We start from the raw sequence: 26,635 nt of genomic DNA on the forward strand, positions 1-26,635 counted from the left end.
CACCTCTGCAGCTTTTTGGTTAAAAAGTGAATTTCTTAAAGATAATAGATTATTTAATATTTTAAGTTACTTTTACTTTTATTTTAAGTTATTTTAAGTTACTATTTTAAAGTGATTTGTTGGTTATGCCTAAGTTATGTGAATCAGTCTTTATTGTCCCAATAACTGATGAAAACTGAGGCATAAAGACATTAATCCAAAATGGCTGTGAGTGTATCGTCATTATCTAAATTCTCCCTTAATCAGATTTTGTATCTGATTATATATATTTTCAGCCTATGCTGTTTCTCGGTGTAAGTAGTTACATACATTTTTTTTCAATTTAATCCAAAGAAAGATAAGAACTATTGAAAATAAAGTGTAATTCAATGAGGAAATAAAACTGAGACATGAAAAAGCCTACCTAGTAACAATGACAAAACAGAGATTTGAATTTAAAACTTGTAATTCGTGGTTTGTTAGTTCATCAGACCTTATTTTCTTATTTTGCAATTTTAGCTCTTAAAGTGCTATAGTTGCAGAAATAATTGATTTTTTTTCCTTTTTTACATTCAAGAGGTTAGTTGAAGTCCCTGCATTTGTCCTTCCTTCATTGCTTTTGTTTTCGAAGAATATATGTAATATCCATCATACAATTCTGTTTTTGCATGATTTGAGGATTAACATTTCCATAAACTTTGATCCATTTTTCTTTACTTTGTAAGTTGACAACACTTAAAAAATTATACCAAACTTTAAATTTTCAGTCATTTTTTAAATGTTCTGTTTATTGTTGGTACAGTATATTCTCTTAAAGGAAAAACTTACCTTATACTGTAACCTGTAAAACAGGTCCTATTTATTGACCAGAGCTTTTTCTCACCAATATTTAGCTTTTATTTAAACTTTGGTTCCAGAAATTGAATTAGATAATTTTGATGTGATCTTTTTTTTCCCTTTAAGATGCTGCATTGGCAGGTTCTGAGAGATCAGTGTCAGAAAGCTCTTTATCTGCATATGCAAAGAGAATGATTGAATTGGACAGTCGAACAGAAGAGCACTTTCAGACTTCTTCTCCAATTCTCAGATCATCAAGGAGAACCAGAGCAGACTCTGGAGATTCTCTAGAAAATGTCCCTTCATTACCTCTTCTCAAAGAATTAACTGCCTCTAATAGAATTCTTGATGTGTCAGATGCCAAGGTTGAAAAAGAATCTAGTCAAAAATCAGAAATACACGAAGTAGAATATGCAAAATTGGAGGAGAGTGCAATTGAAGATGCCTATTCTAAACAATCTAGGAAGCCTGATGTCTTCCTGACACTAGACCTGGAACAGGGAGATTCATCTGAAATTCTTTCAAGGAAAGATCTTTCTTTAGATTCTATAAGTGTTCAGAAAGACTTAGTTAGATTAGCCATTGAAAATCTTCATAAAAAAGAGTCAGAAGAGAGACAGTCAGATCAAGATATGGGTCATAGTGCAACCATCCAATCAGAAAAAGACACTCACGTACAAAAGAATATAAAGGGCAGAGACTCATCTTGGTCAGAACATCTTTTTGCATGTAAAGAGATATCATACTCTGAAGATTTTGAAGTATCTTCTTTCAAGAAAGACATTTCAGCTGAATTGTACAAAGATGACTTTGAGGTGACATCTTTGTTGTCACTCAGGAAAGACTCTCAGTCTTGCAGAGAGAAGTCACAGGCAACAAGGATCTCTAGAAGTAGAGCCACTAGCTTTGGTAGTGATGATGAAATCAGTGAGTGCCTCAGTGAGAAAAGCCTTTCTATTCATAGCAGTGTCCATTCTGAAAGGCTATTAGAACTCAAGTCCCCCACTGAGCTTATGAAAAGTAAGGAGCGCAGTGATGTAGAGCATGAACAGAGACTTACTGAATCCCCTTCCTTAGCTTCAGCTTCTCTTGCAGATGAGTTACTTGATTTCCACATCGGTGATAGGGTGTTGATTGGCAATGTTCAGCCAGGAACTCTTCGATTCAAAGGTGTGACTAGTTTTGCTAAAGGATTTTGGGCTGGAGTGGAGTTGGATAAACCTGAAGGAAATAACAGTGGAACATATGATGGCATTGTATACTTTGTGTGCAAAGAGAAGCATGGGATTTTTGCTCCTCCTCAAAAAATATCTCACATTTCAGAAAACTTTGATGACTATGTAGACATAAATGAAGATGAAGACTCTTATTCAGATGAACAATATCAATACTATAATCAAGAACAAAAAGATACAGAGGGTCCCAAGTTTGACAGAGAAAAGGATGCGATTGAGTGTTTTTATAAGGAATCTCAACCTAGTATGCATGACACAGAAGCCTCAGTTGATAGAAGCCTTAAAATAGAAACAGACAATATACAGGACATTTCTGGAGTACTTGAAACCCATATTCACCAGCAGAATTCAGTGGATTCACTGATTTCTTCAAAGGAAAACAAAGACCTTGTTTCTGGTGCCACGGAAAAGGTTTCCACTGCTGTAGAAGACAATGCTTTAGGTAATACCTTTTCTGAAGAATTAAGGAAGCAACAGCAGTTTACCGAAAAGGAAGAGAACCTATATCCAGAAGTTTCAGAAAAGCTTTCTACCCCACTTCTGGACCTTTTAGCAAGAGAAAAGAACCAATTGGAAGCCCAACTGAGGTCACCACCAAGTGAGGAAAAAAAGTCAAAGGAACAACTAGAAACAGTCAGCTTACTGACAGATAGTTTACTAAAAGTCTTTGTGAAGGACACAGTCAATCAACTACAACAAATCAAAAAAGCTAGGAATGAGAAAATCCAGCTTAGCAATCAAGAGCTTCTTGTTGATGATCAAAAGAAAGTACCACCCCAAGGCCTATCCCAGAATCTTGAGGAACAGTCACCAAGTGTTCCAGGTTGCTTCTTAAGGTCTGAATTGGAAGATGAGAAAGAAGAGATTTCCTCACCAGATATGTGTCCTAGACCTGTAAGTATTTTGTCTAGAGAAAATGTCAATTAACCTTGCCTTTATAGTACATTTTAATTCTGTAGCTCCTGATAGGTTTTTTTGGTGATGTGTTATTTGTTAAACAAAGATCACTTCAGTAGTTTGTAAAGGCCATGTAGCTGTTTTTCTGTCTGAAGTATAATTGTCCTCTATTATGTCATGAGTGGTCACTATAGAGTTGTCATAAACACTGGCAGGTTTATGCTGGGTTGAAAACCCCTGTATACTGTCCACAGATTAGATTTCTTTCTGGATTCACTGAATAGATTTATTCCGTGGAGATTTCCATTGGTTCTCAACCCAGTTCTTTTTTGGCTATGAAATTATTTGTTCACATATCTACTCAGTCATAGTTGCCTTGCAGAAATTACCAGTTGTGATGTTGACTCTGGTAAAACTGAAATGTATCCATTATGACATATACTCAGACCATCAACTTACTTAGGTTGCCCATGGACAATTGAACAGCAGTAATGAATTTGAGTAACTTGAGCTAGATAATCACCAAAGGTGAGAATTTTATATCTCAGAAGCAAAACAGTTCTTCAGAAACAGAATAATGATGATAAAAAAAGGAAAAAATGATCAATAAACATTTTATTAAAATCAGTTGTAAGGCTTATGTGAGCAGAATTACAGGAAACAGGATAGTTTTTTCTTAAATTGTTCATTAGTAGCCACCATATCGTTTCTGTCTTGCTTATTTACAGAGAAATAGTGAATATACAAATAATATATTTGCTTTGTCTTTAAAAAAAAAGCCCAAACTTGTTAAGTGATCTGAGGTTACTAAATGGTGCTCTGTTTGAATGGTTCCATTTCTGTAGGAGAGTCCGGTATTCGGTGCCAGTGGGCAGGAAGAGCTTGCTAAGAGACTTGCTGAACTTGAGATTAGCCGGGAGTTCCTGAGCGTGTTAGGAGATGATCAAGACTGGTTTGATGAAGACTTTGGTTTGAGCTCTTCTCACAAGATACAAAAGAATAAGGCAGAAGAAACAATTGTACCTCTAATGGCAGAACCTAAGGGAGCTCTACAAAAGCCATGTGAAACATTATTGGCAGTCCCACATACTGCGGAGGAAGTAGAAATTCTTGTACACAATGCAGCAGAAGAACTTTGGAATTGGAAAGAATTAGGTCATGATCTTCACAGCATCAGTATTCCTACAAAACTGCTTGGCTGTGCCAGTAAGGGTCTAGATATAGAAAGCACTAGTAAAAGGGTGTACAAACAGGTATGTAACATGGAAGGATAATTCTAATTTTTAAACTTCTCTCTGTTGTCTGAAATGGATTCTTAGCCATTTTAATTTGTTTATTTTTCTCTATCAAGGCGGTTTTTGATTTAACAAAAGAGATTTTTGAAGAAATATTTGCCGAGGATCCCAACTTGAATCAGCCTGTCTGGATGAAGCCATGTAGAATCAACTCTAGTTATTTCCGACGAGTGAAAAATCCAAATAACCTTGATGAAATCAAGGTAAACTGAAAAGTGTAGAGTATCTCCTTTCTTGATTTGCTCTTCATTTGTACAGATCTGTAAATGTCGTAAAAGCAAGTATTATTATTATTATCTTCTATATTATTCACCATTCTGTCCTCAAGGCCTGTCCCATAGTAGGTATTCAGTAAATATTTGTTGATTCGTTCAGTCCATGAGCAGTAGAGGGATGAGGGTGAGAGGGAATCCCAAATCCTCAACTTTTTGCAGAACAAATATATATATATATATTATAATATTTAAGAAAAAAAATCAGCAAATATTCAGGGAGATAAATTATTGCAATTCATAGGAGTTTTAGGTGAGTTTTTAATGACTTAGAGATAGATATAATATTCTAAAAGTACATGAAAACATGTCATATATCAAACATGCCAACCCTAGACACGTAGATGTTAACTTTCCATCTTTGATTTTGGAGGTTTCAGATTGGTTACGTAGTTTTGAAATATGTGGGAGAGTAATGTGATATACAAAAAGTATTGCTTGTTGTCTGAGAAGCCCCTGAAAAGATTAAGTGCCCTTAAGAAAAGATTAAGAAAAGATTAAGCTACAAGGATTCTCAGCAAACCAACTTTAAAATCACATTGGTGGAGAGAGGGGGAAAGATGGCGGAAGAGTAAGATGTGGAGATCACGTTCCTCCCCACAGATACATCAGAAATACATCTACATGTGGAACAACTCCTACAGAACACCTACTGAATGCTGGCAGAAGACCTCAGACCTTCCAAAAGGCAAGAAACTCCCCACATACCTGGGTAGGGCAAAAGAAAAAAGAATAAACAGAGAAAAAAGAATAGGGACAGGACCTGCACCAGTGGGAGGGAGCTGTGAAGGAATAAAGGTTTCCACACACTAGGAAAGTGCTTCGCGGGCGGAGACTGCGGGTGGCGGATAGGGGGGAGCTTTGGAGCCGAGGAGGAGAGCGCAGCCACAGGGGTGCGGAGGCCAAAGCAGAGAGATTCCCGCACAGAGGATCGGTGCCGACCAGCCCGAGAGGCTTGTCAGCTCAAGCAGGGGCAGGCGGGGCTGGGAGCTGAGGCTCGGGCTTCGGTCGGAGCGCAGGGAGAGGACTGGCGGCGTGAACACAGCCTGAAGGGGCTAGTGCACCACGGCTAGCTGGGAGGGAGTCCGGGGAAAAGTCTGGACCTGCCGAAGACGCAAGAGACTTCTTCTTCCCTCTTTGTTTCCTGGTGCACAAGGAGAGGGGATTAAGAGCGCTGCTTAAAGGAGCTCCAGAAAAAATAAAAAAAAAAAAAAAAAAAAAAAAAGGAGCTCCAGAGACGGGCGCAAGCCGCGGCTAACAGCGCAGACCACAGAGACGGGCATGAGACGCTAAGGCTGCTGCTGCCACCACCAAGAAGCCTGTGTGCGAGCACAGGTCACTATCCACACCCCCCTTCCGGGGAGCCTGTGCAGCCTGCCACTGCCAGGGTCCTGGGATCCAAAGACAACTTCCCTGGGAGGACGCACGGCACGCCTCAGGCTGGTGCAACGTCACGCTGGCCTCTGATGCCACAGGCTCGCCCAGCACTCTGTACCCCTCCCTCCCGCCGGCCTGAGTGAGCCAGAGCCCCCAAATCAGCAGCTCCTTTAACCCCGTCCTGAGCGAAGAACAGACACCCTCCAGTGACCTACACTCAGAGGCGGGGCCAAATCCAAAGCTGAACCCCGGGAGCTCTGTGAACAAAGAAGAGAAAGGGAAATCTCTCCCAGCAGCCTCAGTAGCAGCAGATTAAATCTCCACAATCAACTTGATGTACCCTGCGTCTGTGGAATACCTGAACAGACAACGAATCATCCCAAATTGAGGAGGTGGACTTTGAGAGCAAGATTTATTTTTTCCCCTTTTCCTCTTTTTGTGAGTGTGTATGTGTATACTTCTGTGTGAGACTTTGTCTGTATAGCTTTGCTTTCACCATTTGTCCTAGGGTTCTATCCGTCCGTTTTTTTGTTTTACTTTTTAAAAAAACTTTTTTTTCTTAATAATTATTTTTTATTTTAATAACCTTATTTTATTTTACCTTACTTTATTTTATTTTATCCTCTTTCTTTCTTTCTTTCTACTTTTTCTCCCCTTTATTCTAAGCCGTGTGGATGAAGGCTCTTGGTGCTGCAGCCAGGAGTCAGTGCTGTGCCACTGAGGTGGGAGAGCCAACTTCAGGACACTGGTCCACAAGAGACCTCCCAGCTCCATGTAATATCAGACGGCGAAAATCTCCCAGAGATCTCCATCTCAACACCAACACCCAGCTTCACTCAACGACCAGCAAGCCACAGTGCTGGACACCCTATGCCAAACAACTAGCAAGACAGGAACACAACCCCACCCATTAGCAGAGAGGCTGCCTAAAATCATAATAAGTCCACAGACACCCCGAAACACACCACCAGACGTGGACCTGCCCACCAGAAAGACAAGATCCAGCCTCATCCACCAGAACACAGGCACTAGTCCCCTCCACCAGGAAGCCTACACAACCCACTGAACTAACTTTAGCCACTAGGGACAGACACCAGAAACAACGGGAACTATGAACCCTGCACAAAGGAGACCCCAAACACAGTAAGATAAGCAAAATGAGAAAACAGGGAAACACACAGCAGATGAAAGAGCAAGATAAAAACCCACCAGACCCAACAAATGAAGAGGAAATAGGCAGTCTACCTGAAAAAGAATTCAGAATAATGATAGTAAAGATGATCCAAAATCTTGGAAATAGAATAGACAAAATGCAAGAAACATTTAACAAGGACCTAGAAGAACTAAAGATGAAACAAGCAACGATGTACAACACAATAAATGAAATTGAAAATACTCTAGAAGGGATCAATAGCAGAATAACTGAGGCAGAAGTATGGATAAGTGACCTGGAAGATAAAATAGTGGAAATAACTACTGCAGAGCAGAATAAAGAAAAAAGAATGAAAAGAGCTGAGGACAGTCTCAGAGACCTCTGGGACAACATTAAATGCACCAACATTCGAATTATAGGGGTTCCAGAAGAAGAAGAGAAGAAGAAAGAGACTGAGAAAATATTTGAAGAGATTATAGTTGAAAACTTCCCTAATATGGGAAAGGAAATAGTTAATCAAGTCCAGGAAGCACAGAGAGTCCCATACAGGATAAATCCAAGGAGAAATATGCCAAGACACATATTAATCAAACTGTCAAAAATTAAATACAAAGAAAACATATTAAAAGCAGCAAGGGAAAAACAACAAATAACACACAAGGGAATCCCCATAAGGTTAACAGCTGATCTTTCAGCAGAAACTCTGCAAGCCAGAAGGGACTGGCAGGACATACTTAAAGTGATGAAGGAGAAAAACCTGTAACCAAGATTACTCTACCCAGCAAGGATCTCACTCAGATTTGATGGAGAAATTAAAACCTTTATAGACAAGCAAAAGCTGAGAGAGTTCAGCACCACCAAACCAGCTTTACAACAAATGCTAAAGGAACTTCTCCAGGCAAGAAACACAAGAGAAGGAGAAGACCTACAATAACGAATCAAAAACAATTAAGAAAATGGGAATAGGAACATACATATCGATAATTACCTTAAATATAAATGGACTAAATGCTCCCACCAAAAGACACAGATTGGCTGAATGGATACAAAAACAAGACCCGTATATATGCTGTCTACAAGAGACCCACTTCAGACCTAGAGACACATACAGACTGAAAGTAAGGGGATGGAAAAAGATATTCCATGCAAATGGAAACCAAACGAAAGCTGGAGTAGCAATTCTCATATCAGACAAAATAGACTTTAAAATAAAGACTATTAGAAGAGACAAAAAGGACACTACATAATGATCAAGGGATTGATCCAAGAAGAAGATATAACAATTGTAAATATGTATGCACCCAACATAGGAGCACCTCAATACATAAGGCAAATACTAATAGCCATAAAAGAGGAAATTGACAGTAACACACTCATAGTAGGGGACTTTAACACCCCACTTTCACCAATGGACAGATCATCCAAAATGAAAATAAATAAGGAAACACAAGCTTTAAATGATACATTAAACAAGATGGACTTAATTGATATTTATAGGACATTCCATCCAAAAACAACAGAATACACATTTTTCTCAAGTGCTCATGGAACATTCTCCAGGATAGATCATATCTTGGGTCACAAATCAAGCCTTGGTAAATTTAAGAAAATTGAAATTGTATCAAGTATCTTTTCCGACCACAATGCTGTGAGACTAGATACCAATTACAGGAAAAGACCTGTAAAAAATACAAACACATGGAGGCTAAGCAATACACTAATAACGAAGTGATCACTGAAGAAATCAAAGAGGAAATCAAAAAATACATAGAAACAAATGACAATGGATACATGACGACCCAAAACCTATGGGATGTAGCAAAAGCAGTTCTAAGAGGGAAGTTTATAGAAATACAATCCTACCTCAAGAAACAAGAAACCTCTCAAATAAACAACCTAACCTTACACCCAAAGCAATTAGAGAAAAAAGAACAAAAAACCCCCAAAGTTAGCAGAAGGAAAGAAATCATAAAGGTCAGATCAGAAATAAATGAAAAAGAAATGAAGGAAACGATAGCAAAGATCAATAAAACTAAAAGCTGGTTCTTTGAGAAGATAAACAAAATTGATAAACCATTAGCCAGACTCATCAAGAAAAGGGAGAAGACTCAATAGAATTAGAAATGAAAAAGGAGAAGTAACAGCTGACACTGCAGAAATACAAAAGATCATGAGGGATTACTACAAGCAACTCTATGCCAATAAAATGGACAACCTGGAAGAAATGGACAAATTGTTAGAAATGCACAACGTGCCAAGGCTGAATCAGGAAGAAATAGAAAATATGAATAGACCAATCACAAGCACTGAAATTGAAACTGTGATTAAAAATCTTCCAACAAACAAAAGCCCAGGACCAGATGGCTTCACAGGCGAATTCTATCAAACATTTAGAGAAGAGCTATCACCTATCCTTCTCAAACTCTTCCAAAATATAGCAGAGGGAGGAACATTCCCAAACTCATTCTACGAGGCCACCATCACCTTGATACCAAAACCAGATAAGGATGTCACAAAGAAAGAAAACTACAGGCCAATATCACTGATGAACATAGATGCAAAAATCCTCTACAGAATACTAGCAAACAGAATCCAGCAGCACATTAAAAGGATCATACACCATGATCAAGTGGGGTTTATTCCAGGAATGCAAGGATTCTTCAATATATGCAAATCAATCAGTGTGATACACCATATTAACAAATTGAAGGAGAAAAACCATATGGTCATCTCAATAGATGCAGAGAAAGCTTTTGACAAAATTCAACACCCATTTATGATAAAAACCCTCCAGAAAGTAGGCATAGAGGGAACTTTCCTCAACATAATAAAGGCCATATATGACAAACCCACAGCCAACATCGTCCTCAATGGTGAAAAACTGAAAGCATTTCCACTAAGATCAGGAGCAAGACAAGGTTGCCCACTCTCACCACTCTTATTCAACATAGTTTCGGAAGTTTTAGCCACAGCAATCAGAGAAGAAAAGGAAATAAAAGGAATCCAAATCGGAAAAGAAGAAGTGAAGCTGTCACTGTTTGCAGATGACATGATGCTATACATAGAGAATCCTAAAGATGCTACCAGAAACCTACTAGAGCTAATCAATGAATTTGGTAAAGTAGCAGATACAAAATTAATGCACAGAAATCTCTGGCATTTCTATACACTAATGATGAGAAATCTGAAAGTGAAATCAAGAAAACACTCCCATTTACCATTGCAACAAAAAGAATAAAATATCTCGTAATAAACCTACCTAAGGAGACAAAAGACCTGTATGCAGAAAATTATAAGACACTGATGAAAGAAATTAAGGATGATACAAATAGATGGAGAGATATACCATGTCCTTGGATTGGAAGAATCTACACTGTGAAAATGACTCTACTACCCAAAGCAATCTACAGATTCAGTGTAATCCCTATCAAACTACCACTGGCATTTTTCACAGAAGTAGAACAAAAAATTTCACAATTTGTATGGAAACACAAAAGGCCCCGAATAGTCAAAACAATCTTGAGACTGAAAAACAGAGCTAGAGGAATCAGCCTCCCTGACTTCAGACTATACAACAAAGCTACAGTAATCAAGACAGTATGGTACTGGCAGAAAAACAGAAATATAGATCAATGGAACAGGATAGAAAGCCCAGAGATAAACCCACGCACCTATGGTCACCTTATCTTTGATAAAGGAGGCAGGAATATACAGTGGAACAAGGACAGCCTCTTCAATAAGTGGTACTGGGAAAACTGGACAGGTACATGTAAAAGTACGAGATTAGATCACTCCCTAACACCATACACAAAAATAAGCTCAAAATGATTAAAGACCTAAATGAAAGGCCGGAAACTATCAAACTCTTAGAGGAAAACATAGGCAGAACACTCTATGACATAAATCACAGCAAGATCCTTTTTGACCCACCTCCTAGAGAAATGGAAATAAAAACAAAAATAAACAAATGGGACCTAATGAAACTTCAAAGCTTTTGCACAGCAAAGGAAACCATGAACAAGACCAAAAGACAACCCTCAGAATGGGAGAAAATATTTGCAAATGAAGCAACTGACAAAGGATTAATCTCCAAAATTTACAAGCAGCTCATTCAGTCAATAACAAAAATCAAACAACCCAATCCCAAAATGGGCAGAAGACCTAAATAGACATTTCTCCAAAGAAGATATACAGACTGCCAACAAACACATGAAAGAATGCTCAACATCATTAGTCATTAGAGAAATGCAAATCAAAACTACAATGAAGTATTATCTTACACCAGTCAGAATGGCCATCATCAAAAAATCTAGGAACAATAAATGCTGGAGAGGGTGTGGAGAAAAGGGAACACTCTTGCACTGCTGGTGGGAATGTGAATTGGTACAGCCACTATGGAGAACAGTATGGAGGTTCCTTAAAAAACTACAAATAGAACTACCATATGACCCAGCAATCCCATTACTGGGCATATACCCTGAGAAAACCAGAATTCAAGAAGAGTCATGTATCAAAATGTTCATTGCAGCTCTATTTACAATAGCCAGGAGACGGAAACAACCTAAGTGTCCATCATCGGATGAATGGATAAAGATGATGTGGCACATATATACAATGGAATATTACGCAGCCATAAAAAGAAATGAAGTTGAGCTATTTGTAATGAGGTGGATGGACCTAGAGCCTGTCATACAGAGTGAAGTAAGTTAGAAAGAGAAAGAGAAATACTGTTTGCTAACACATATATATGGAATTTAAGGGAAAAAAAATGTCATGAAGAACCTAGGGGTAAGATGGGAATAAAGACACAGACCTACTAGAGAATGGACTTGAGGATATGGGAAGGGGGAAGGGTAAGCTGTGACAAAGCGAGAGAGTGGCATGGACATATATACACTACCAAACGTAGTGTATATATATGTATATATACCAAAGAGGGTGGCATGAACATATATACACTACCAAACGTAAATTAGATAGCTAGTGGGAAGCAGCCGCATAGCACAAGCTCGGTGCTTCGTGACCACCTAGAGGGGTGGGAGGGAGGGAGACGCAAGAGGGAAGAGATATGGTAACATATGTATATGTATAACTGATTCATTTTGTTATAAAGCAGAAACTAACACACCATTGTAAAGCAATTATACTCCAATAAAGATGTAAAAAAAGGGCTTCCCTGGTGGCGCAGTGGTTCAGAGTTCACCTGCCGATACAGGGGACACGGGTTTGTGCACTGGTCCGGGAAGATCCCACCTGCCGCGGAGCAGCTGGGCCCGTGAGCCATGGCCGCTGAGCCTGCGCGTCCGGAGCCTGTGCTCCGCGACGGGAGAGGCCTTAGCGGTGAGAGGCCCGCGTACCTCAAAAAAAAAAAAAAAAATGAGAAAAAAGAATCACATTGGTGGAAATCTCTCTGCCTGTTAACCTATTTTTAAAATATAGCAAAGGTAGTATTTTCATTGCAGTGCCTCTCAAACTTCAATGTGCATCTGAGTCATCTGGGGATTTTGGTAAAATGCAGATTCCTTACTGTGTAGATCTGGAGTAGGACTGAAAATTATGCATTTCTATCAAGCTTCCAGGTGTTGCTGATGTTTCTGGTCCTAGGATCATTTTGAGTAGCAAGATTCTAGAGTTATGATTCTCAAACTTACTTGATCATAAGAAGCTTTTTTTTCCCCTGGAGAGTATACCTCCAATTACTTATCTTACTCGTGTATTTTCTTACATCATCCAGTAGTATATGTGGACTATCAAAATACATTAAAGGAACATATACATTTTTTCTGGTATATAATGTGAGGGGAGGCATTGTCTAAGCAATTTAGTCTTTTTTTTTCTTGAGATATAATTGACACGTAACATGTTAGTTTCAGGATTCCATCTTTGTATGTTTTGTGAATAGAGCACCACAGTAAGTCTGGTTAACATGCATCACCACACATACGATAGTTACAGTTGTTTTTTTTTCTTGTGGTGGGAGCTTTTAAGATCTCCTCTGTTAGCACCTTTGAAATATATAATACAGTATTAACTATAGAAAGCTTTTAGAAATATTTTGTACTGACAGAATACCAGCAGACATTTATGAGATATAATGTATGCTTATATCGAGGGTAGGCAAACTAGAGGCCACAGGCCAAATCCAGCCCACCACATGTTTTTAAAAATAAAGTTGTATTGGACCGTAGCCACACCTAGTTACTTATATATTGTCCATGGCTGCTTTCCTGCTACACCAGCAGAGTTGAGTAGTTGCAATAGAGACCATATGGCCCACAAAACCTGAAATATTTACAGTCTGGTCCTTCACAGAAAAAGTTTGCTGACCCTTGCTTAGATTAAAGTAAGCAGAAAAAAAAAAGTTTTCAAAGATTGACTTGATAGATTTAAAAAAAACAACTTTTAAAATGATTTTCAACTTTGAGGAATGGAGCATCAGAACCACCTGAGGAGCTTTTTCAAAACACTGGTGCACTTCATTCCTTTCAGCCCTCAGCAGTTGATACATCCTTGAATGCGTGAGAGTGTGTGTGTGTGTGTGTGTGTGTGTAGGTGGGGAGTGGTGTGGTTTGGAGGACATTGGTAGTTTGAGAATCTTCTCAAATGATTCTGATTCATAAATGTGTTTTTTTCCCTATTAAGACATTTTTTAATAGAAGAACCATAAAAACCCATTATTTTATTAATAACAAAGAACAAATACGTTGAAATAAGACAAGGTACATAATATATACCAGCATTCATCAGAATGCATACATCATTATAACACACAATGATGCTGCCTTCCAATTTTAATATTGCTATAGCATTTTGTAAAGTTTTTTTTAAGGGTGATAGTTCAAATATTGTTAGCAGTGAAATTACCATGCTTCTCATACTGAAGTGTTGATTAATAATTTTTTAATATAACGTATTCGAATCTTGGTGCTTCAAAATAAGCTATCCCAGCCAAAGCCTTGTACTTTACTCATGTTTCAGGTTCAGGGATTTATTTTATACTTTGTTTTGTAGTTTTGCCAGCTTGAAGTTAGCTAATGGTGGTTCTTGGGTAGAGGGGATTCTAAAGTGATTTTTCTTCGTAGATTCATCAATGGGTTTTACTTTTTTTTTTTTAATGTTGTGTAGAAACAAAAATTCTTGAAGTGAATAAAGTCTGAGCATTTGGGAATGCTTTTCTCTTCAGATTGCTAAGTGGAATTGTAAGGGAAAAGTTTGTATGATTTTTTTATAAATATTGTATTCTTAACAAAAATCTCTTTACTGCATTATAAGCACTAAATCTCAAGAACTTTGTTGTTTGTGTTTCATTCATTTCACTTATTTTCACAGAACTTCATAGCAACCGAAGTACTCAAGCTGTTCAGTCTTAAAAAGGAGCCAAACCACAAAACAGATTGGCAGAAAATGATGAAATTTGGAAGAAAGAAAAGAGACCGAGTGGATCATATCCTGGTCAGTGTATATAACTGAACTATTTTTATTTTGACCATCTTTTCCAAAATCAGAATGTAGTTAGATTTTAAAAGGAAAGGGAATATAATTGATCTTAAATCAATGACAGTAAATTCTTAAAGCCCTCGTGTGCTGCATTTCTTTCTGCCCCTCAGTTTTGGAAATTGCTTTCTTTTGAATTCAGTAGATTAATATTTAACTTAACAGTATTTTTGTGGGTGTGGAGAACTTGAGAAATAAAAAGTTGAGTGGAAGCAAACTTAAGGTTCTGAATTGAAGAGACCAGTGTAGACTAGGGCCAGACTCCCTGAGTTTAGATCCCTGTTCTGGCACTTTACTTGGTGTGTAATCTTGGACAGATTAACCTCTTTGTGCCGCATTTTCCTATCTGCAAAATAAAGATGATATAATAGTACCTACCTGATAAAATTATTAAGAGAATTAATTTAGTATTTATATATGTGTATAGAACAGTGCCCTGCACGTAACTCAATAAATATTAGCTGTTATTTCATCATCATTATTATTATCCTTCAGAACTTCAGCTGAATAGGATTTATTCCATTTTGCAATATATTTTCTAGCATTAGAAAAATGCCTATCAAACAACAACACCAAAAAAAAGAAAAAAAGAAGGGGGAAAAAAGGTCTTTTATTCTTTCTTCCCTAAAAGAATGTTAAGATGTTAAGTAGTAGCAGACCTTAGGAAATTCAGATGTTAATTGATTCAGGTTTATTTCCAGATATTTTCTCTCTGGACTTTATTTATATCTTGTCTATATTTATATTCATATCATGAAAAAAAACTGTAATGCTTAAATTTATCAGTTTTCCCCAAGTATGTACCTTTCTAGTGCTTCATTTACTGAGTAATAACTTCACTAGATAAACATTTGTTAAACATTCTTTCTCATGTCTTACTTGATCCTCACAATAGTTGTATGAGGTAGGATGGACTAATGTTACTCTGTTTTACAAATGAGGAAGTTTAGATTCAAAGATACTAAGTAACTTGCCCATCAAATAAGAGCCAGGACTTTAACCAATTAGTTCTCCATAGATCTTGGCCTCTCAAGGTGAACTTGCTCTCATATTTCTACAATAGCTTACAGTTTGAGTTATTATTAATTACCAAGATGTTACTTCTTCCACTTTTTAAGGAATTAAAGAAAAAAGCACATCAAGAGACATTCATTTACCCTACTATCAGTTGAATTGATCATATTCCCTATAAATCATCTCTGTGCATGCATTTAGTCAAGAATTGTGCTAATTAGGAGTGATGTTACAATAGTAAGCAAAATAGACATAGACCCTGCCTTCATGGATTTACAGTTTGCTGGCAGAAGCTAGCCATTAATATATAATTTATACAAGTGTGTAATTGTAAATTAAATGATAAAAATAGAAGAATAGGGAGCTGTTGTAAAAGCATATGGAGGAAACTGGTCTGATGAGGATGGTCAGGAAAGGCTTCCCTGAGGAAGTGACAGCTGAGCTGAGATCTTAAAGATGAATAAGCATTCACTGAGTTCCGTGATAGAGAGAAGAGCAATTCAGGGAGAGGAGACTACACGTGCGAAGTCCTGAAATGGGAAGGAGCATGGAACTGAAATGTCAGTGTGGCTGGAGAGTGAGTTGAAATACCTGGGCCTATGTAACTTTTTTCATGAGTTCACTCTTCTTAATGTTTAGTGAAATGATACTGTTAGCAACTTGAGTTAATTATTAACAAGAAATGCTAAATAAACTGGTCACCCTCCCTACTATTAGATTTAGCCACCTCTGGCATTTGGATATTCTAATGCTTGTACATTTTAGAGAGATTGAGATTTAAAACAACAATTTTCATGACACATAAAACAAAAATTTTGCCACTAGTACAAAAGAAAAGGGTCTCAAAAATAGAAATTTCAAATACGTTTTAAAAATCATATTTATTATAAAATAATCATGCTCATTTTAGAAAATTTAAAATACTGATCAGTCAAAAGAAAATAATCATGACAACCTTATCACCTAGATAACTCTTAATTATTTTGATATATAGACTTAGAGTTTCTTTTTATACTGAGAATTTTTTTTAAACATTTGGGATCATAGTCTCTTTTGTATTCTGATTGTTTTTGCTTAATTAAACGTGGATGTTTTTCCTTATTTTTAAATGTTCCTTTATTTTATATCATTTTTATTTATTTATTTTTTTTGCGGTACGCGGGCCTCTCACTGCTGTGGCCTCTCCCGCCGCGGAGCACAGGCTCCGGACGCCCAGGCTCAGCGGCCATGGCACACGGGCCTAGCTGCTCCACGGCATGTGGGGTCCTCCCAGACCGGGGCACGAACCTGTGTCCCCTGCATCGGCAGGCGGACTCCCAACCACCACGCCACCAGGGAAGCCCTTTATATCATTTTTAAATAAATTTATTCCATTTTATTTTTTGTGGAAATATAGCAGTCCATTGTAGAATTATGTAACAAAGCAGACAAAACTCAAGGAGCTTTTGCTCTAGTTAAGGAGACAGATAAGTAAGAAAAATAAATACAGAGAGAGGGAATAAGGGAATACTGGGGTGATTTGACTTACATTTTAACAGGACCCCTCTGGCTGCTGTGTTGAGGATAGACTGAAGCAAAGGTGGGAGTAAGGAGGCCAGGAGTATATTGTCATAATCCAGGCAAGTGATAATAGTGGCTAAGACCAGTTTGGTGGTATTGGAGATGGTGAGAACAGTTTTCAAAATAGAACAACAGAACTGCTGATAAATCGAATGTGGAATATAAGAGAAGGAGAGGTATTAAGAATAACTCCATTGGGTTGGTGTGAGTCGCTAAGGAAGGGAATTGCCTTTGGCTGATTTGAGGAAGACTGAGAGAAGCAGGTTTGGAAGGAACATCAGGAGTTCTGTTTTGAATGTATTAAATTTGAAATGTCTAATAAACATCCAAATGGAGATACTGAGTAGGCTATTAGATATGAGCCTGGAGCTCAGGCAAGAGACGTAGGCTGGAGATGTGAATTCGGGAGTGGTGACATATAGATGGTAGTCAAAGCCAAGAAAGAGAGTGTAGACCAAGAGAGAGGAGGTCCAAGGACTGCTTCTTGACAAATTCCAATGTTTCGAGAGTTAAGAAGGTGAGGAGGAACCAACAGAGACTAAGGAGCAGCCGATGGGTAGAACCAGGAGGGTGTGAGGTCCTGGAAGCCAGGTGAAAGTGTTTCAAGGGGGAAGAATGAATCACCTGTGTCAAGTGCTGCTCATTGGTCAAGTAAAATAACGACTGAGAATTTACCATTGGATTTGGCAATGTGGAGGTCTTTGTTGATCTTAACATCAATGCAGGTAGTTTTTGTGGCATGGATAAAGTAAAAGCTTGATTTGAGTAGGTTTCAAGAGAGAATGAAAGACAAATTAAGGAGAGCAAAATTGGACACTTCAAACGAGTTTTTTTGTGAAGAGAAAAATGGAGGGAAATGGTAACAAGAGAAGGGCTCTTTTAGCTTGAAAGAGATATGCCGATAGGAAAAAATTGTGATGATGCAGAGGAGAAAGGAGAACTGCTGGAGCAGTGTTCCTGAATAGACACATATGGAATCCATGCAAGTGGAGGGGTTGGCCTCAAACTGAATATCAGTTGCCCTTCTAAAACAATTCTAACATGATAACCTATTATATTTAATATTTCATAATAGTTGCTTTTTCCAGATTAAGAAATGTATAATTTAGCTGTTGTTGCTTGGACTAGGAAAGTCCTTAATCAGTCTGTGTGTCTTTAGGCATTATGTGAGGTGAGTAAAATACAAAGAATGTATTTTTTAGATGTTAAAGGCCTCTGTTGGCCAAAAAAGAAGAGAAATCTTTTGGCTCTAGTTCTCCTTTACTATCCCCTTACCACTTCACAAAGATATTGATTAATTTACATCTTAAGTTGGCTAAGAATATGGGCTATTTTTAGCGATGTATTCTCAAAGTATATATGATGTGGAATGAGTAAAAGTAATTAGACCAACTTTTGTATATCCTTTATATACAGTAGCCCTGGGAAATCTCCCTACTGTAGGTAGAATTGCATTTACAATGACAAATCCTGTAGTGAAACTACCTAGCTAATGATTAAATCTCCTTTACAGATTAAGATCTGATAAGGTACTCAACAGCTCCTGAGTTTTTACTTACTGTTGATAAGTTCTTTCTCATATTAAGCCTAAATTGATTTCCACGTAATGAATTATAATTTGCTTTTACAGCTTTAAGGCTTTACATAACAATTTTAATTCTTCCTACATGCCTTTGAAGCGGCTGTAATGTTTCTCAGTCTTTTTCTCCCTATTAAACATTGATATTCTCTCCTGTTGTCTGATAGCGTTTTTTTGAGCCCCTTTCAACCTCATCAGCTTTAGCTCTTTGTCAGTGTCCCTCCTTAAATACACTGCTCAGAATTGACCATATACAGGCATACCTCATTTTATTGCACTTTGCTTTATTGTGCTTCCTAGCTACTGCAGGGTTTTTTTGTTTGTTTGTTTGTTTTAACAAATTGAAGGTTTGTAGCAATCCTACATTGTCAGATAATGGTTAGATTTTTTAACAATAAAGTATTTTTTAATTAAGGTATGTACATTGATTTTTACACATAATGCTGTTGCACACTTAATAGGCTACAGTACTATGTAAACATAACTTTCACATGCACTGAGAAACCAAAAAATTTGTGTGACTAGCTTTATTGCGATATTCACTTTATTGCACTGGTCTGGAAGTGAACCCACAATATCTCCGAGGTATGCCTGTAATATTTTGTGTTATTGCTTAATTAGTACAGTCACATAACCTCCTTCTTTTTTCTAGATACTATCCTTTGATGAATGCAGTTTATAATCATGTTCGTTTTATTTTTAGCTATACCATTCTCATGGGGCTCACAAAAGCTTAGAAAAATTCTAAGACCCAAATCTCAACCTGTGCTTTTGTAGTTATTTTTTTGATCCAAGTACAGGACCTTATTTTATTCCTTCATTTTGTTAAATTTGGCCTATCATTCCAAGCTTATCAACACATTTTTAGGTTCTTTCTTTTAACATAGCTATTGTGTTTCCCAACTTTCACATCAACTCTAAAACTGAGGTACCTGCCTTCATCTAGGTCATTGCTAAAAATGATGAACTCAGCAGAGCCAAAGACAGCCATAAAACACTCACTAAAAAATGATATGCCAGATATTTATTTAACACCTTCTATTTGCACTGGCCTGGCCACTGGGAAATTATAAATAAAAAGAAATCCCACAGCCTAGCAGGAGAACAGATGCACAGAATACAAAATTCTGTAGGATAATTACTACAATGGAATATGAACAAAATGGATTGGGAGCACAGAGGAAAAAGCTCTTGAGTCTTCCAGGCAGAAGCTTCCTTCCAGGTTGATAGTTGTCTTGTCCTTCAATCCAAAAAAGTGCACATCCACCTAACTGACCTGTCTCTATTTCACTGTCTTGTTCACAGGGATATGGTGAAAGGACATATGCTTGCTGAAATTTGGCCACATTCTATTTACCACTTTTCTCTTTTCTACCAGCCTAATACCCTGTCCAAAAAAAAAAAAGTTAGACTGACTTTTTAATTTAATTATTTATATATAATACATATTAATTTACGTACATACACACATACACATTAAGGAGCAGCAGCAAGGGAAGTGTGTGGTTGAATAGAATAGATTCCCCAAACCAGAAGAAAATGGAGGCATATTTGCAGGTTGTGAGATCTCTCAGTTGCCACAGTTGAGGTTGCAAACTGGGCTTTGTGCTTTCTGATGGCTAGAGGAAAAAGGGAAACACGATGTTCTTACTGGCTGGGAGGGAAATAATTCCTGTTCTTACAGAGGAGCAAAACTTTTGCTATACTGACGAGGCACAGTGGGGACTCATCACGGCTTCACTGAGAGATATAATGGATAATGTCCTGAGCATATGTTCCTGCTGTAAGGGCAAAAATGATTACATTAGGACAGTGTTTCCTAAATTTTATTATCGTATAGGAAATTGTTCAAGGAACAAATTTAATAATAAAGGCTGAGAGAACTTAGAAAAAGGAAAGGTGTGCAACTTTGTTTGAACAGATAAACAAATTCATGGGAGATAAGAGATCTTTTATAGGGGACACACTTATTAGCTTTTCCAGAACGTGATTCTCCCTCAGCACCAGGTTGAGAAGTGTTGCATTAGGCTGTTGCTTATAGCATCCTTCATAAGAGAAGAACACCTGTTCCTTTGTATCTTAATAATATTTCTTATATAGCCACACAATTTGATTCTTTGACCAGATACATACAGGAAGCTCTGAATTAATCAAGTTCCTCTACTGGTGGACTTCTGTTTAGAATAGACTGATATACATTGCGAAACTCCCAGAGGGAGATTTCTAAAACTTATTTGACCATATCACCCTTTTTGGTGGTATTTCTGTCCAGGGAGCATGCGTTAGGGAACAAAGAAAGGGATATTTTACATAGGCTTCAAGCAGCCTCACCAAGGAGAAAGAATGCGGCAGCCGCCTTGCCACATACCCGTCAACCCCAGCCAAGGGTGCATGTCTGGCAGCGCTGCTCTCCCACACTCCAGAATGGTGTGGCCTCTCATCCAAGAGTCTTCTCGTTTCCTCGTGCCAGGAATCAGCGCACAGGTTCCCCTCTTCACTTCCGCTGCCTTTTTCAAGAGGAAATTGTGATAAGTGCAAGTTAGGAGCTTGTTGTCACATGGCTTTTGGCAAGTTAGACTTTTGGTTAGAGACCCTCGACACCGCAGTTAACTTTGCTGAATTTGTGACTAAAACAGGGTTTACAATCTACTCTCTCCACCTGGCCTCCATCTCACTCACAATATCATTACATACAATAAGTCTAACATGTTTCTCTTATAAGTAGTTTTTAAAAATTTATTGTAAACAAGCAAAACGTCTTGGGCAGTTCATTCTAATTTGATTCCTTTGGTTTACCTTAGGAATCCCCAAATCCGAAAATGCAAAAAGAGCATTTTATATAAAATATAATACAACAGTGACTTTTAAAATAAACTTAAGCAATAGTACATTTAAAGAATACTCCAATACCAAAAAAAAATGGGGGGGGGGGTGGAATTCCCTCACGGTCCAGTGGTTAGCACTTGGCGCTTTCACTACTGAGGCCTGGGCCTGGGTTCAGTCCCTGGCCAGGGAACTAAGATCCCACAAGCCACACGGCGTGGCCAAAAAAAACTCCAATGAATATGAAATTTTACTCATTTATTTACATACTCCAGAATCACACCTAATATTGTCTTGGATATATGCATTTTATAATTGTAAATCCATACATCTGAAAATTTGCATTCTTCTACGTATTCTCCTATGTCGACGGAGACAACATTCTTGTAATCCTTAATATCTATAAAAATACTGGAATATTGTCAAGGTTGACAGATTTGAAGCCAGTTTTTATTTGACAGTTGAGTTTTTTCAAACTTTTTGCAGCTTTAAAAGAGCTATTGATGTCATCATATAAATTACCTTTTTTTCTCTGAGTTATTTCCTTGGGTTGTAGTATGACGCGTGGGGTTGCAAAGTTAGTGAGTATCATTGATTCCTAGCTTTTGTGTGACAGTGATTTTCTAACCTTTCTGTTTTCTAAATTCTAGGTACAGGAGCTCCACGAGGAGGAGGCACAGTGGGTGAACTATGATGAGGATGAGTTATGTGTGAAGATGCAGCTAGCTGATGGGATCTTTGAGACCTTGATCAGAGATACTGTTGATGTTCTGAATCAGATCAGTGAAAAACAGGGGAGAATGCTACTTGTGTGACATCTTGCAAATAAATCGAACACTGAGTGCTAATATGAGTCCTGGGCCTTTCTGCCTCCTGATATACACCCCATCTCCATCATAGCAAGAGTGCTTCTGGACCTTGTACCTGTTCTTAAAGACTACTGGTTTGGAGTTCATGGGACAATGAGGTATATCTGGTATTACAGCCTTAGCCTTTAGAGACTGTCCACTGGAATAACTGGTTGTTTTCGGTGGGCAGGGTCTGATGTTGACACACAGTGTAATCCTACACCTCTTGTTAGCATCCCTACTGGGTCTCAGATGAGGGCTGAAAGCACCAGACTTACCTCTTAGCTTAGACTAGGGTATCACTTCCTTGAGTCTGAAGTCAAGCAAGAGAGGTATATAGATGTGCATCATACCATTTTTGAAATGGAATCCTGGTTTATACCATGAAAGTCATAAATGGACATTATAGTCTCTAAACAGTATTAAACCCTGAACTACTTTCAGATAGGCAAGTTTAGTAATGTGTGCCTATTTCCCTTTGTGGAGTTCATTTCATTTTGTTTTGAAGACCATTTTCTTCCATTATTGCAATTGAGCAGCACCAAGTGGACTGTCAAGTTAACAGACATCAGTGGTAGCCTTGCTTCCTGAGCACCATCTAAAGAATTTTAAACTTTTGCATTATTCTTAGTTTTTTCTCTGTGAGCATGAAAACAAAGAAGTGCCCCCACTGAAGACTGGGCTCACAGGACTGGTGCAGGGCTGGTTCTTCCACCCCTTGTCTACCCCTGCACTTTTCTTACTTCTTCTGAACCTCTGCCAGCTGCTCCCAGAATCACAGATCCTCAGGACCATCTCAGGCATCGAGGCATGGCAGAAGTGGAAATAATTCATTTTGGCCTTCAAACTTTAAGCTCCCATATCTCCCCAAGAAGTCAGAGACGCTGTTACTTGAATGATTTAGGAAATGAGTGTGTGCACCAAAGACAAAAAGATATTGTCTATTGTTTGTGTGCTTGTTTTACGCTATAGAACATTTTTTTAATTTATTTTAAGATAAATTATTAAGTTGAAAATGTATGTCCCTATTCAGAAGTGAAAGATTCTTCTTGTAATAGTTAAACTTCTGTCTTGAAGCTTCTATGGTTCGTAGTCTTTGCACAGGAAACTTAACGGTTTTAACAAACCCATACACATATTGAAGAAGGCAGTTTAATTCAGTAAAAAGAAGATGAGCTCTTCTAAGATCACCTGCAGTAGCAGGAATGGGGTAAAATGATTTAAAGACACTGTAAAATTCAGTTCTGCCTCTCTTGCAGCATTGCTTCTCACAACTATTACCTGTATCTGAAAAAAATATATAGACTCCAGCTGCTATGTTAGAGCATGTGTGATGCTCTCCTGGGACCTCAGTACCCTGCCTTCTTGACTGGTTTCTCTGAATCAGTCCTATCCTTCAAGTAATCTAGAAGAATGTGGATAATCTTAGGCGTGAATGTAAATGCCTTAATATTGAAGGTCCTGATTAGAAGCATGATATAAGACATCCACTGGATTCATACTTAGAAATATCCTGGAATGTTATAACTTCAAAATATGTTAGGAAAACCCCAAAGATGGTATAATCTTTAAGTGTGCATGTTCATTCATTTCTGCCTCTTTCCTCCCAACTTGCCTTTGCGTCTCCAATGTTTTACTATGCACACTTCCATTCCTCTTCGGTTCCATCTTGTCATTATGAGAAATTTATTGAAATAATCATTGGAATACTTGCATTTTGCACAATGACTGGTATGATAGCTCTTGACAAATAAGGAAAGCACTGAAATGTTGTGACTGGGTCTCGGGAAATGCTCAGATTGATGTTGCCAGCATTGCTTCTAGGCTTTTGATGTTGAGCTCTAGTCTTGTAGCCATAATGAGCAAATTGACTAAGAGAACTAGGGTTTCTTGGGGTTATTAACCAGTAGTGTGGAGATATTATTTTCATGTGGCCAAGGAAAAGCGAAGCCTTTTCTTTTCAGTTTGTGTTATTTGGAAGACGGAAAAACATCTTGTCTACATCCTTTGGCTGTTTGTAGGATTACATAGTCCTTATGATACTGAAACTTTACAGCTGCTGTAAATTTTTTATAAATGAATATGAAAATAATATAATAGGAATATAGGTTGTTTTTCTACATACTCATTATTTGGACCTAAATAAATTTTTAATAATGTTTATCTTTACTCTTTATGACATTGTGATTCCAAAAATGAAAAAAATGATATAAGTCCACGGAATCAGCAACCTGGACTTAAAGTTCCCTGGTAAGAATGCTGCCAAGAATGTGGCAGTAGCAGTCCTAACATACTCCAGCTGTCTTTACTGTCTTGAGAATCCTGGGTTCCAGATAAAAGAGGCAGGAATGGATCAGTCTTACTCTTTGCTAGAAATGATTATCCATAGTTTGGTAGCAGAAAACAAAGGAATCTATAATTAGCAGATTTCTTATTGCTTTAACTATTAGGGTATAATTGAAAATGGGTTAATTGTTAGCATTAGGAATGATAAACATGGATACCCAGCCACTCATTCCATATTGGGATCTTTTTAATCAAGCTCTGCCTCTTAACCAAGAATCTAAATATTCCCTCTTTGTAATCTTTGTTCCTTCTCCCCACATTCCCATCCTCTTTCACTCTTTCTTCATAATTCCTCTAAGAAAAAGATCTTTGCATCAGCAGTAATATCTTTTAGAATAATAGCACTATCAGAATTTAGCAGTAAACCAACATATAGGCTTCAGATTTATTTCTGAGTCCAAAATAATTTGTGCTATCCAGAGTACTTCACTCTGGGTTAAATAAGTACAGGGTATAGATTCCCTCTTCAGGTCTAAACAGGAATTTTTACTCTAGGGAAAAGTGGGAAGAGCTCAAAAGTAGTTAATAAGGAAGGTAATTTGTGTTTCTTTTATGTAAAAGAAAGGAAAATTCCTTCTGTGACTACAGGTCTCTGAGAAATTACCTTTCAAAAGAGATTTCATCGCTCATAAGAGTGTTGTGGCCTATTGATAGAAACAATTTTGTTCACTTTCTTGTCTTGAAAAAAAAAGTGGCCTTAGCTTTTTGCAATACTTGAATAAAGTGTGTACTCGCACAGCGTTAGAGACTCATAACTTTTCTGCAAGAAGTTCAAACTTACATCTTCTTTTACTACCTTAAGAATACTAGTGAATAAAACATTAATTCAAAGAGCAAATGATAGAAACTACAATGATGTTTAATGCAAATTGTAGAAATTTACATGTTTACAAATCATCTTAAACTGGTTGTGCAGCAATTCAATAAACTGTATTATAAAAATGTGAAGAAAAAATGTAAACTGATGTAAAGGAGGTACTGTCATTTTAATTAATCTATATTTAATAGCTTTTCCTTCTGAACTTTGCAAAGCCTTCTCGGTAAACACATTGCAAAGCATTCCCTGGGAGGCCCCGCCTCCCTGTGTGTACTGTATTGTGCAGACATGAAAAACAAACCCGTTTACTGTGTATGTGTAAATAGCCTGGTCATCAGGCCTTTTTCAGTCAATAGTCACATCCAGTGCAACTTTGCACAGAAGACTTAGGGTGTGGTTTGTAAGTATGATCTGTAAAATAACTGGGATGAGTTCCCGTGTACACCTGTGTAAATAGATTTGTTAACTGAAATGTACTTTAAGAAAAGATGAAATGTGTAAATAAACTGATTTGTAAATTAATTTCATGTCAGGTGTTCATTTTTTTCACCTTCTGAGCCAAGTTTAGAAAGCTAGTCTCCATAAAATTCACTTCTGATCTGTTATTGGGTGGCAGAGCACTTATGATCGAGCAAAAGAGTAAAGACGAGCTGCGCGTAGGACCTGTTTACATAAATGCCATCCCCACGTCCATCTGAGCAGCCTGGGCTTTGACATTCATAACTCACTCCTTCAACAGTCCTTGCGCCCACCTTCGTGTTCTGAGCACTGTGCCCAGTGCAGTGGAGAGAGCAGACGACAGACATGATCCCTGACCTTGGGGAGCTTAAAGTCTAACGAAAGAGAGTCATCAAAAAATAATTTCAAAAACAATGTATGCCAAATTGCGGCAAGCCCTGCAAAGGAAGCATACGCTGGTTTGAGAATATATATTTAATACAAGGACCCAACAAGAGTAGGGGAGTGAGTCAGAGAAGAGTTCCCTGCTGCATTATAACTTTGTGTTCTATATCGATGGACTTCTCCCCTGTAATTCAAGGCAAATGTCTTTTCTCCCAAATGACTTGAATTCTGATCACCCTTTACAAAGTAACATGTGGAAATGTCAC

At 37.8% G+C, this 26,635-nt stretch overlaps 1 protein-coding gene across 4 annotated transcripts in view; it reads left to right on the forward strand.

Moving 5' to 3' along the window:
- CEP350 (centrosomal protein 350) overlaps nucleotides 1-26,048 on the forward strand; it is a 139,920-nt gene extending 113,872 nt beyond the window's left edge. For all 4 annotated transcript variants that reach the window (XM_067728801.1, XM_067728803.1, XM_067728802.1 and 1 more), the window contains 5 exons: nucleotides 943-2,945; nucleotides 3,794-4,201; nucleotides 4,300-4,446; nucleotides 14,375-14,497; nucleotides 22,166-26,048. In XM_067728801.1, the coding sequence (XP_067584902.1) occupies nucleotides 943-2,945; nucleotides 3,794-4,201; nucleotides 4,300-4,446; nucleotides 14,375-14,497; nucleotides 22,166-22,330 (2,846 nt within the window). In that variant the 3' untranslated portion in view covers nucleotides 22,331-26,048. The remainder of the gene's footprint in view (nucleotides 1-942; nucleotides 2,946-3,793; nucleotides 4,202-4,299; nucleotides 4,447-14,374; nucleotides 14,498-22,165) is intronic.
- The last annotated feature ends 587 nt before the right edge of the window (nucleotides 26,049-26,635 follow it).

This window comes from Pseudorca crassidens, chromosome 2 (genome assembly GCF_039906515.1).
Source record: "Pseudorca crassidens isolate mPseCra1 chromosome 2, mPseCra1.hap1, whole genome shotgun sequence".
NCBI classification, from domain to species: domain Eukaryota; kingdom Metazoa; phylum Chordata; class Mammalia; order Artiodactyla; family Delphinidae; genus Pseudorca; species Pseudorca crassidens.